General features: G+C 39.4%; 1 protein-coding gene across 4 annotated transcripts; it reads left to right on the top strand.

Annotated features, from left to right (window-relative positions):
* The first annotated feature begins 2,136 nt into the window (after positions 1–2,136).
* On the top strand, positions 2,137–12,944 carry CZH5orf63 (chromosome Z C5orf63 homolog). Of its 4 annotated transcripts, none has more exons than XM_030968885.1 (7): positions 2,137–2,197; positions 4,600–4,728; positions 5,351–5,440; positions 7,398–7,518; positions 10,216–10,272; positions 11,011–11,224; positions 12,511–12,944. In XM_030968885.1, exons 4-6 carry the CDS (start codon positions 7,399–7,401, stop codon positions 11,188–11,190), a joined length of 357 nt encoding a protein of 118 aa, XP_030824745.1. In that variant the 5' UTR covers positions 2,137–2,197; positions 4,600–4,728; positions 5,351–5,440; position 7,398; the 3' UTR covers positions 11,191–11,224; positions 12,511–12,944. The 4 variants fall into 4 exon arrangements, with proteins under 4 accessions (XP_030824745.1, XP_030824746.1, XP_030824743.1 ...); XM_030968886.1 differs by lacking the exon at positions 12,511–12,944 and adding an exon at positions 11,562–11,712; XM_030968883.1 differs by lacking the exon at positions 12,511–12,944 and having other exon boundaries at positions 11,011–11,712.

The raw sequence follows: 12,944 nt of genomic DNA, 5'->3' as shown, positions 1-12,944 counted from the left end.
GTAAAAACATCTCCTTGTTTGAGGTGGGTTTATCCTTTGCTCTAAGCCATAAAAACCCCTTCTAACTGACACATCCTTTGCCTCCTTGGTTAGCCAATAAGACTGGCTGAGCAATTCTTTTCTTCTATATCATAAACGTGCTTCCATCTCTATTCCTTCATCAGACTCTACATTTAAAAATCTTTCTGCTAAGCACACATATCTGTGAGACTTTCTGGTCAAACTTTCATCCTTCCCAACAAGCTACTACAGCAAAACCAAAATCCTGACAGAAATACAGTAGGCATTTACAGTATGTAAACATGAGCCTGCAGCTTTAGCTGCCCAGCAGTGGACATTTGCTATTTTTTACTTAAAACTTTTCTGGGGAAAGCAAAATTAACGCACCTGATGACTGAAACACCTCAGAGTAGTCAAATGGAGCATCAAGGGCATCCTCCTAGCACCAGTCCTGGAGATTTTATATGCACTAATAAGATCCCATCTCAGTCACCTCTAGAAAGGCCCAGCTCTTTCCCTGAGTGCTTTCGTTGTTGTGACCCTTTGTGCTCCAGTGATACCCTCCAATAATGTTGATTTTTTCCCATTACACAGTATACCCACCTGAGAGAGTGCCCAAATTCCATGTTTCAGGAGGATGGAGGAGAAGATTTTGAGGCTGCTGCCCACTTTCTGGTACATATCAAAGTGAAGTGAAGAGAATGTGGGGAGCTACCAGCCAGGATTGTGCTCTGGGGGCAGAACTGGAGCAGTGCTGGCTGTGGGCAGCCTGATGGCTGTGGAGCCAACCAAGGCTTGTTCCCAACACACTGAGAAAAAGCAAGATGTGAACGGAAAAGGGACCATGTAAAGGCAAGGCAGCACTTTTTTGGGACAAAAATCCTTGTTCTAGGACACAACAAATGAAAGGCAGCATCATCATGGAAGTGGGTGTGAAGTGATAGCCAAAAGTTGATTTGCAGGGGGGATAAGGACCATGGAAGACCCTGAGAGCCCCCAGGACCCTGGGGGTCATCATCTGGACTGAATTCCCTTCCCTTCCCTTCCCTTCCCTTCCCTTCCCTTCCCTTCCCTTCCCTGAACTTCCCTGAACTTCCCTGAACTTCCCTGAACTTCCCCTTCCCTGAACTTTCCTGAACTTCCCGCCCTCCCCCTGCTTTTTTTCCATCTTTAATTTCCCTTATTTTTCTCCCCTACCTTTCACCCTACCCCTTTTATCCAAACCCAAAACCTCCATGCACTCACAGCAGTACCTCAGGGACTAACACACCAATTTTTATGGATAGTCTCCAACTTACTAACAAAACTTCGCAATAGAGTAATTACTACTATTACTCTTGCTATTTCTATTCTACATTACTGTTATTTTTATTGCATTGCTATTATTGCTATTGCATTACTATTGTGAAAAATGCATATTTTATGATTGGTTTTTCACAAATATTAAAATGAATATTATGTGTGTTATGTTAGAAAGTTATGCTGTGTTAATTTTCTGAAGTAGTGTGTTAAACATAGTTTTAGATTATAACATAAGGTTAAAATAGAAACTATGCTAAGTAAGATACCTTTTTTGAAAAAAAAGAGGACTCACACTGAGATAGCAGCCGCAGGACACCTAAATCTTTCAGAGAAAAAGAATTTATTGGTCTCTTTTTGAGTTCTTCCCGCCTCGCTCAGCCCTGAAGATGCCGTCAGGATTCAGAGGAAGAAGTTGACACTGACCAGACAGAATCCTGTGTTTGAATGGAATTTATGCATCATTTATGAGGTGTATGAATATGCAACAGGCTGTTGCTTTTAAGGGTTAATCTTACTCTGCTAACGGGAGTCCTTTTTCGGGTTTATGTTGCCCAGAAAAAGGTACCCGGACCATCCGCAACTCTTTGTTTTTATTGTCTCCTATCGTCCTAAATCCTAATTATCCAAATTTTAATTACTCCAAATATATTACTATTTTAATGACCATTTAATCGCTATTAAACTTCTAAAATTCTAAAACCAAGCGATTTGCCCTTTTTCACACTACTATCCCCATTCTTACTACTTATTCGCATTTTGCTTTCTCTTGCGGACCTCGGCCGCTCCCTGTGTGCCCCGGGAGCGCTTCCCGAGCCGGTGCCGCTTCCTTCCCGTGGCGCGGGCACGTCACAGCCGGCGCTGCCGCCCCGCCCGCGGCCCGGCCGAGCGCCCGCAGGTGCGTGCAGGACCGGCTTGGCTTCTCGGGGCTTCCTGCCTCGGGGTTTGCTTCCTCGGGGTGCGGCTTTTCGGGATGCGGCTCCCCCGGGATGCGGCTCCCCCGGGATGCAGCTCCCCCGGGATGCGGCTCCCCCGGGATGCGGTGCCCCGGCTCCGTGTGGCCGCGGAGGGTCCGGGTACAGGTTTGCGAGTGTCGGCATCCCCTGCCGGGCCGGCTTCTTGCGGGAGAGAGGGAGGAGGACTCTGGATACACTGTACCCTGCTGGGCGGGCGGGGTGTTTCGCTCAGAAGTTTCCAAAAGGAAATGTTTAAAAGTCTTATTATGTTACATGTCTATAATGTATGAAATTCCTACATATACATGCAGCTACATATATATATATACACACACACACATATATATGGGCGTATGTATATGTATATATATGTGTCTATATACATATATGTATGTATGTATATGTATATATATGTGAGTGTATATACATATATGTATGTGTGTAAATGTATATATGTGTATATATACGCATATATGTGTATATATGTGTATATATACGTATATATGTGCATATATATGTATATACATGCACATATATGTGTATGTATGTATATGTATATATGAATATATATGTGTGTATATATGCATATATATATGTATGTAAATGTGTATATATATGTGTGTATATATACATATATGTATCTATTAATATGTGTATATGTATATATATGAGTGTATATACATACATGAATCTATGTATATATATGTATATGTATATATATACACACATATATATACACATACATATATATGTGTATATATATAGGCATATATACATTATATACATATATGCATTATATGCATATACATTATAGGCACATATACATATATGTAGGCATTATATACATTATAGATATATAACATAATAACACTTTTAAACATTTCTATTTGGAAACTTTTGAGCGAAACCATCCAAGCCCCACCAGACTGTACATATACATATACATCTATATATACACACACACATATATATACATATGTATAAATTATCATTTATTTTATAATTTTTATACTCATTTATATCTATAATATATTTTCAGATTTATTTTTCACATATACACACACAAAAATACATATCTTATATGTATGTATTGTTATATGTATAGGCACACAAATGTCTATCTTATATGTAAACATTATTTATACTATATTTCATATTATTGTCTATTTTACATATTTATATGCATATCTGTAGGTATATATCTATATGTGTATGTGTATATGGATGTATGCATATATGTGTATATATAATGCATAATGTATACATATATGCATATATGTATAGTGTCAGAATTATATATATATACAATTTATGTTAATATATGTGTATATTTTATGTACACATATATTAACATAAATTTGTATACATATATATAAATTTGTATACATATATATACTCATGAAAATATTTGTATATTTGTATGAATATGTATATATAGGTATGTACTTATATGGGTATATATGTGTATACTTAAAACATACAAGCTTTACATATAAATAAAATATATACATATCAATATGTTGATATATATCAATATATTATACAATATCATTATATACATAATATACAGTATCATTATATAAATATTATATCTATTATACAGTGGCATTAATATAATTATTCATACAATACACCAAACCAATATTAATTGTGTATTAATGACATATTAATATGACCTTAATATGACCTATATAAATATTAATATGTATTATATCAGCATTATCCTAATATTTTAATATTATTGCTATATTTGTTAATATGATGACGTTATAGGATGTGTAGCATCTAAGATATTAATATAATTTCATGAGATACACGGTTATATATAAAATATTCCATGCTGTGTTCTATAATATATATGGCGTATATATTATCCTCTATTTTGTGATTATTACTATTATCTTTTAAGCTCCTTCACAAACTTTACATTATCGTAGCAGCGAGTTGTTTTGTGCAAGTTCTGCACAGTATTTAGAACAGGCCATTACAGCAACCTGTTGGGTGTAATTTAAATTGTCTGGGGTTTGGAGTGTGGCCCTGGACCAGATTCTAGGATGCACGCTGCTGGAGGGCTTACTGAGCAAAATGTGTTGACAAATCTGACACTTCCATCTTTTCTGGGATGGAATGCAGTGTCTTTGTGGCATTTTCCCCAGGTTACTGTAGGAGAAAATGCATGGAAACATGCACTGATTGATGCATAGCATGACCCAACAGACACAGCTGGTATTGCTGATGATACCTTTGAATTTCGAGCTGCTGCAAGAACCTGATTCTCCCCAAAAGACTTCTAGAGTTATGAGCACATGCAAAAATATTTAAAATATTTGCTTGTGTTTTGCAGGCCTCCTTTGAATGTCTGATGGGGTAAAAGCTGCGTGGGGATCTCCACAGCTGCAGGGTTTGCTGTCCCCACTCATGTGGGCTCCCTGGTCTGTGTCACCTGTTTTCCTGTTCAGCGTCTCCTTCATAGGTAATCAAATGCAGACTGCCAGAAAATTTAGTTTCCTTGATGACCATAGCCGGTTTTGAATGAGGGACAAGAGGAGATAGGTGTTTTAAATGCCATCAACATGCATTCTGTTATTTGCGCCTACTTTCTCCCCCCATTCTCTTTCAGCTGTTACTCAAAAGACAAATACTTCAAGGAAAAAAAAAAATCCATGCTTGTCTTTCCTTGATTGATGCTGAGATTAAGTTTATACAGATACTTACCTCATCTAAATAATGGATGGTTTTAGTGTCACAACTTACTTTTCCTGCAGATGAGGATTTATTGGGTGATGTAAATTCTGTTAATGGGAATTGAGTCCAACTTGGCTTTGCAAAATAAAGCTTGGGCCAAGCCCAGACTCAAAAGAATAATTTGTTAAATCTGTAGCAATGTGGTTCAGGGGAGGGTAAATTCTCAAGTTTGCAAGCATCCTTCTTTGCATTTATGTATTCATTTTTTTCCCTCAAGCAAATCTTTGTAATTGGGTGTAGTCTAGAGAGAGATCCAGAATAATGATATGGGAAGTTTTGTGCATTTTAGTGTCTTTGGTATCATTTTGCTTAGGTGAATAAATAGACAGACAGAACTCTGTTTTTTTCAGGTTATTGTAAAAACAGCCAGCCAGACTCGTGTTAGCCCTGGAAACAGCAGATTCTTCTGGTCAGTGAAGATTTGCTGCTGGATTCTGAAGGTAGAATTTCTTGTAATTACATAAAATTGATAAAGAAATTAAGGCACTGCTGGCTGATTTTTGTTTTGTTTGTTTTTGTGGGGTATCAAAGCTTGGGTACTGAAACTGTTTTATTCGTTCCTCTTCAGCTGATGTTTTGGTAGTTGTTGTCCTCAGGACAGCAGAGCATGAAGGGATCAAAAAGGGGCTATGTAGGACTGAACTGGAGCTGTTTTGTGCACATATATGTGTGGAAAGGAGAATGTGATCTATGGAAATCTGTGCTTTTTTCATTCTACTATCCACAAAACAGTTTGAGAGCATCTTCCTCATTTGGAAGGCTTGCTAGGCTGGCAACAAAAGTATTCTTAAAAAACTTGTCAGCAAGCAGACCCTTTTCTTTGCCCCCATTTTTTATCTTGCATGTGAGCAGGCCAACATGCTGTAAACACCTCATGCCAAAACTGCATCTGTTCTGGTCTTCCATTTGTTGTGGCTTTAAAAATTTTCCACAACTGACTGAGGCTCTTCCTGCCATCCAGATCTGCATATTTCCAAAAGGTTCCAGCTTGCCCATGCATTTAACATGAAAAATCCCAGGCAGTTCCATTTCCACCTTGCTTAGTGAAACAAATGCAGTAGCTGCCAAGGACTGTGACCTTTGGCAGTGTGTGCTGTGCCAGTCGCTGCTCAGTGACAGGGATTTTACTGTTCTGCCCCTTGCAGCTGACTCTTACTAATAGCTGCTGTCTTTTGGCTGTGCAGGAAGATTGGTGGAGCAGTGCCCTGTCACCCATTTGATTTTTTTTCTTGTGGTTGTGGCTTAGAAATACAGCATTTGAAGTTTAGAGTCCACCTCAGTGGACTCTTCTTCCTTAGTGGTTATTCTGGATAAACTTTCCTCTTAGAAAAAAGCTTTGTGATATCAGTACTGAGGGATCCAGTGAAGCAGAAGAGCACTGGGTTCTTTTTGACTAAATATCCCAAACTGTGCCTAGAAGCTGCAATGAGATCCTCCTCACTCTTTAGCTGCTTGAAATTGTGACATCACGTTGTGTGTTTAGCTTTAGATAATAGAGCTACAGGTAAGTCAGGCCTGAAACTGAGCAGAAGCAGTTTGGCTTTGGGTAAAAGGGATTCAGTTTGGTTTTCCCAGTGTAAATTCTGGTATCAGGTGTCATGTCTGCTGATAATGACCATGCAGACTCCCTTTGGCTTCCTTCTTTGTCCCTCAGTCTTGTAGAGGTCACATTAAGACAAAAATTTTGGAGAAAGCAGTGTTGCTGTTAATGACATTATGAACAGGTGACTTCAAGACGCCAACGTGGCACCGTTCAATAACACTTAACTTATTCAAACTCTCTCAAAGGAATCACAAACCCATCAATTAATCTGCTGTTGCAGGGAGGACTTTGGGCGCTGTGAATGCTTTTAATATTACCAAGTTAAATCATCTTGGCTACAGCTTTTTACTCACTGCAGAACGCATTGTATTAATATTCTGATTAGGCACAGATTAGTTTTTTTGATGGAATAATTCGGGTAAGTAGACTATGTCAAACGCTGCAGCAAGATTACAGAGGTTCAAAGCACAGCACTTTGCATTTTTAAATATGTAATTCCAGCTGGCATCTGTGGAGCTGGAACAGCACAGTGCATTTATGTCAGCATTTGTGTTAGGGAATTTAAAAGAGGCATTTCAACAAGAAAACGTAGGTGTTTTGTTGTTCTTTTCTTCTTTTTTTTTAATGGAACTGCTGGTTTTTGAGCTGCACAATGTTTCTGGCCTGTCACACAGTAAACCCACCTCCCTGATGAATGTGTTGATAGTGTGAGCATAAAAACCCTGGGATGAATGTTTTGGCTGTGTGTGATTTAGAGCCGCCACAGAAGCGTTGCGTTTATCCTGACATTAAATTTCATGAGCTATAACTTGGAACAACTCAGAGGTTTTTAATTTTTTTTCTGCTTGAAACAGGATGATGGTGCTCTGTTTCCTGAGCAGAGCCCTTCCACGAGCCAGGCATTCACCCAGCCCACTGGGGAGACAACTCTGTTCAGCCAGCACGAATAAACCAATCTTGACTTTATTCACCAAGGTAAGAACTGTTCACACAATAAAGCTGGGCAAGACTGTATGTTTGCCACTCTGAAACACAGAATTACAGATTAAATGGCTTGTCCTTGCCCTTTATTTTCCGCCCTCCAAAGTAGTGTTGGGCCTTTTACTTAGTGGGTTTCTGCACACAAGGCTTTCCTGCACAGTCCTGCTCTCGTTGTAAGAATTAGCAATCAACGATTAGCAATCAGCAAATATTTCAGCACAGTTTTGCCTCTGTGACTCTATGGTTCATTTACTAGTTGAAGATTTGGCCCAGCTGCCAGAGTTTCACCCTGAAATGGAGAGCAGAGATGAAATGTTATACACAATCTGCCAACCACAAGCATCAGCAGTCAAAGCAAGCTCTTCAAAGTGCTCATGTTTAATTTCAGCACCACCTGTGAGACTGTAAAATGTATCCAATTAGTGTTGGGAGCACGTGAGGGAAAAGTAGATTTTCTTTTACCCTCTTTTTTACTTTATTGGCAGCAGAAAAATGGGTGTAGAATTCCTAGGCTTATTTAAAAAACAGATGAGATGAGCACGAAGGGTAATTTGTGGAGTGTCACTTTCCATGAATTGTTTTCAATTATTACCTGCACAGTTCTGCAGTTTTATAAAGGATGGCACAGGGTGGGTTATGCTGAATCTATGTGGTTGTTGCAGCTTTTAAGAGGGGAATAACTACAAATGCAAAGCACTGAGAGTGCTGACATCAGTGTGGTGGTTTTAGATTTGATTAAAATAATTTCCTCCTCCTGCACAGTGTTTTTTCATTCCATCTGTATCCATACAGGAGTGTTGAAACTGTGTGACAAATGAATAGGTTAAAAATAATAGGTCAGCATCCATTTAATAATCAGAACTATACTTTAAAGTTGCAGCTTTCTCTCCCCATGCCCAGTTCAGCCTCAACTAATTCATAATTCAAATGGGATAAAGTAGGGAATAATGCTCTTACCTTTGGGTTAAAAATTGGAAAAAATTTAACTTTTTAAAATTAAAGTGTGTCTTAAAATTCCTTACTAGTAAGGCACTGTGTGAAATCAAAGTTTTTAGTAGCAGATTTCCAGCACTTCTCTAAAATGGCCATTTGTTGAAGGTGTTTTTTGACTCTAAATGTTTACTGTTAACTTTAAATGTTCACTGGCAATTGCAAAGAAAGGTGCAGTCTATTGAAAAAAATCTAATCTACACTGTTATCTTATGCTAAATGATCCCTTGTTTGCCTCCTTCTTATTTTTAATAAGGAGAAAAGAGGAGTAGAAAGCAGAAGGGAGTTATGACTTCTGGATCAAACTGGTAGAAACTACCCAATGGGTTTCCCCTTGCAGTCCCCTTTTCTGACCACCCCAGCAACATTTGCTTATATAAATCTACTTTTAGAAAAGATTTCACTGTTTGTTAAAATAATTCACTTCTGATTTTAAGCCAGTACCACCTAGTGCTTAAGTTTGCCACGAGAATAAAACTATATTTTTTCCTAAAAAAAATTAGTTTAGCCATCTTTACCAAAAGCATTTATGTGCCTGGTATGTTGGGAAGCTCTCCACAGGCCTAGAGGAGCCAAGTGTGTCCTGGTTTAAAGGGGTGGAGTTGTTTTTGGGTTTTTTTTTGTGTGTGTTACAAAACTGATGTGCAGGGTTCTGGGTCAGTTCCTTTCAGTCACCAGTATCTGCTAAACCAAAAGCCACCAGGACTGTGAAGAACACAGCACTTCAGTGTCCTGCATAGGTTTTCAGAGCACAAGGATTTGTCCATGTGGGAAAGGCAGTTTAGGTTAGATCTAAATAAAAACTGGGTGTTTCACTCGAAGTAATTCACATTACTGGAAATTTCACATTGCAGGAAATAAAAAGTAGTTGTTGCAGGTTAACTTCACATTTAAGCAGGCTCAAGGAAGACTTTTCAGTGGGAGAAAGAGAAGAAGGTCTTTTCCAGCTGTGGAAGGTGTTTTGGGGCAGAGGGACAGAGCAGTCATGTTCTCTCCATATACTTTGCCACATGAATTATGGGCCAAATTCTGCTGTTGCAAACATTGGAGCAGCTTGCTTTCATATGAATTACTTCTCCAGTTACAGCCTGGGTGGTCAGCAGAACTCGGGGGAGTTTTCAGAAATGTGAGGGTTTTTTGACCTCATCACAGGTTAAGACATTGAAGCTGTTTGCCAGTTCTCCCTGCTGGAGGTTACTCTCCTTCCAGCTCTGCAGTTTGGAGGATCCTGCTTAATTTCTTCCAGGGAAGCCACCCAATCTTAAATTGCCTTCTTTTCCCATTTGAGCTGAGGCATGTGTCTTGATCTGAGACAGGCTGGAAGTTACTTGTGTGGCTTTCTCATTCCTCTTTTAGCAGGAGTGGTACCTGCAGCTGTCTTCATTGGGTGATGACAGTGCTTTCTGATCATTCCCTTGGATCAACTTGTAGAAAACTGTAAAATTTGCCCCATGAGAAATGCAATAGCAAATGTAAAATAATTAAATTCAGTGGCTGGATAGTCTGTTGGTTTTTTTTTTTTTTCATCCATACTGCACTGATAAGTAAATTTTTAGAAAGCCCTAAGACAGGGTGCTTGGTGCAGGGAAGGGAACCTGAATTTACAGTAATGAATGTAATGTCTGTGTGTGTTATTTCACAGTACAAACAACTTTTGTGTTATACTGCATGCTTTAAGCTACTCTGAATGTTTTCATTTAGAAACCATGCCCTCTGTGTGATGAAGCAAAAGAAGTTCTTGAGCCATACAAGAGAAGGGTAATGTATGGAAATTCTGTATATGTTTTCTATGTGGAAGGAACAGTTAATCAGGATTCTTTCTTTGTAAAAAGAAAATTGCTTGGATTTATTTGCATCTGTTATTCTTTCATGGATGACCTCTTCAAGACAATTTCAGCACCAATTTACATAAAACTCATTATCCAAAAGCATTTTGTGATAATGCTACTCAAATAAGTATTAGCAAACTAAACCAATATAAACCTTGTTAGACGAGTTCTTGAAAATACTCCTTTTGCAAATACTGTTGCCTTGTCTGAAGGAGGGGTTTGCAACTTTTATGAGCCAGGATGTAATTTGGGAAGGATGTAACTAAGTGGGGTTTTGAATGTTTGAACTATGTGGCTGCAATTTTTGCAGTTTTTCAACCAGGTTTTGATGTCTCTGTTGAAGGATGAAACTTTTAATGGAAGGATTGAGAGCTGTTGCACTCTGCTGCCTGTTTTGGTCCCAGCTGTGTGTTTGTTGAGGTTGCTGCCCATAGGAGAGTGGAACAAGAATATTCTGTTCTAAGGAGGGAATCCCTTGTGGAGAGGCAGCCAAGAGTTGTGGCTACATAAATTTTGTACTCAAAAAAACCAGGCTACAATGCAAAGAATAAACCCACAAGCTTCAGGAAAACAGCCTTGCATTTCTGAGGAAAGCACTGATCAGAAGACAAGCAGGTTTTGTTTTACAGTGTCCAGTAGGAACTGACATGTCTCTTCTCTGCCACAGTTCATTCTGCAGGAGGTGGATATTACCCTTCCAGAGAACTCGGCCTGGTATGATAAATACAAATATGACATACCTGTTTTTCACTTAAATGGGAAGTTCCTAATGAAGCACCGAGTCGACATTCCAAAGTTTGAGGACCGGCTTAGGAAGCTGGAGCTGCAAAGTGAGGGAAACCAATGAAGAGAATGCAGCTGCTCTGAGGCAGGTCTCAAAGGTGAAAAGAACTTTGTGGGGAAAAAAAAAAACAACCTCATATTCATTAACTGGCCTTAAATTTCTTAGGACATACAAGTGTGAAAAACTTGAGTGGCTTGTGTTCAGTTTTGTATTAATCACCCAGCCCAGCTGCACCAGGAGCCACCTTTTCTGTGCTGTTCATTTGCTGCTTTCATGGGCGTTTTTTTTTTTCACTGACAGAATAAAAGCTGCTCCACAACAGCAGATAAAGTAAACTCTGTTTGTGTGGGGTGGGCATGGCCAGGTTTGGGTAGTGGGGGGTGGTACAGGGGTGTTTTCTCTGAGAAGCAGCTGGAAGCTTCCCCTGTGTCCAGATGAGCCAACCAGCTCCAGGATGGATCCTCTGGCCACGTCTGAGACCATCAGCGGTGAGGAGGAGGAAGGGGAGAATGTTTAATAAAATGACCACAAACCCTGTTCTCCATCTCCCTGAACCACTGAGGGGAAGGAGGAAGAGAAAATTGGGAGTGAAGTTAAGCCTGGGAAGAAGGGAAGGGTGGGATAAAGGAGTTTTAAAGATTTATTTTCCTTTGTCTTTATCCTGCTGTGATTTGATTGGTAATAAACTAATTTCCCTAAGTCTCCTCTTTCTGTGTTCTCATCTCAACCCATGAGCCTTTTATTGTATTTTCCAGCTGGTGAAGGGACTATGGGGTGACTTCTGTGGGTGTGTGGCGCCCAGCCAGGATCAGTGTTTAAAAGATGATTCGCCCGTGTAGATGTAGATTAGACTGTAGATGTGTAGGAGAATGCCTTGAGGAAGTCCAGGAGCCCATCCTAAATGGTAATTCAAAATAGAAAGTAGGGCATTTATGTTAAGTTAAAAGGGCACTTGATTAAAGACCACGCACTCTCGTGGAATTGTGTCTGTAAAATGATCATCACAATTTGATACAGTTATTGCCAACACCTCACACTGAATTGTTTTTTTTAACGTTTCAGTTCTGCCGCACAGCTGCAAATCCATTTATCATGTGGCAAGAATGTGGCCATTTTTTCAAGGATTGCTGCAGCTACATTGGTTACATAGGCAATGCAGGCCTGTGAAGGAGACAGAATGCCCAACTTAAACATATATTCAGGAAGTAGAGAATGACAGATTCGGGAAAAGACAACCATTTTAAGTTAAATAATCTGTAACAGACTGCAGAAAGTTGCTGGCATTTTTGATGTATTTAATAGATTCTTTAACACAGAGACTAATCCCTACCTGCTGCATTTTTGTTCTTCTTATGGTGATACTCACTCTTTTCTTCTCACTAGGAATTCAAGCAGGTTCACTTGACAGATGTATCTTCACAGAGGGAAGAATCCAGGCCTGGCTGGAACAGCAAGCTGAAATACAGCAGGATTCAAGAAAGACTCTTAAGTTTTAGAGTGTGGTTTAATAAGAAGTCAGCTGATGTGAAAATGGGCTTCATGGCCTCATCCTGCAGTGTCTTTAGCATTTGACAAATAATTTGCAGTCTAGTTTTGATGTATTCCCCAAGATTAAAAATTTCTGGGGAGGAGGGAGTAAGAAATTAAAACTTTCCTCCAGCTTAGCAGCTTCAGTCCACTCAGGCTGGGGTCTGAAACTATCCAAGGTTTCCCAGGAGGGAGAGCTGTGACATTTTGATAGCAGAGAACTCGAGGTAAGTTCAGCCAGATCATGGATCCACAGAGGTTTTCATCGCCATTAGCAGAAGAACAGGGCT

The sequence above is a fragment of the Camarhynchus parvulus genome, chromosome Z (genome assembly GCF_901933205.1).
Source record: "Camarhynchus parvulus chromosome Z, STF_HiC, whole genome shotgun sequence".
NCBI classification, from domain to species: domain Eukaryota; kingdom Metazoa; phylum Chordata; class Aves; order Passeriformes; family Thraupidae; genus Camarhynchus; species Camarhynchus parvulus.
The sequence above is the reverse complement of the archived record's forward strand: the minus strand, read 5'-3'. Positions and strand labels throughout refer to the sequence as shown.

Coding starts and splice junctions, on each gene's coding strand:
- CZH5orf63 (XM_030968885.1), top strand. CDS start 7,399: ATGATGGTGCTCTGTTTCCTGAGCAGAGCCCTTCCACGAGCCAGGCAT. Junction 7,519..10,215: donor TCTTGACTTTATTCACCAAG/GTAAGAACTGTT, acceptor GTTTTCATTTAG/AAACCATGCCCTCTGTGTGA. Junction 10,273..11,010: donor TTGAGCCATACAAGAGAAGG/GTAATGTATGGA, acceptor TCTCTGCCACAG/TTCATTCTGCAGGAGGTGGA.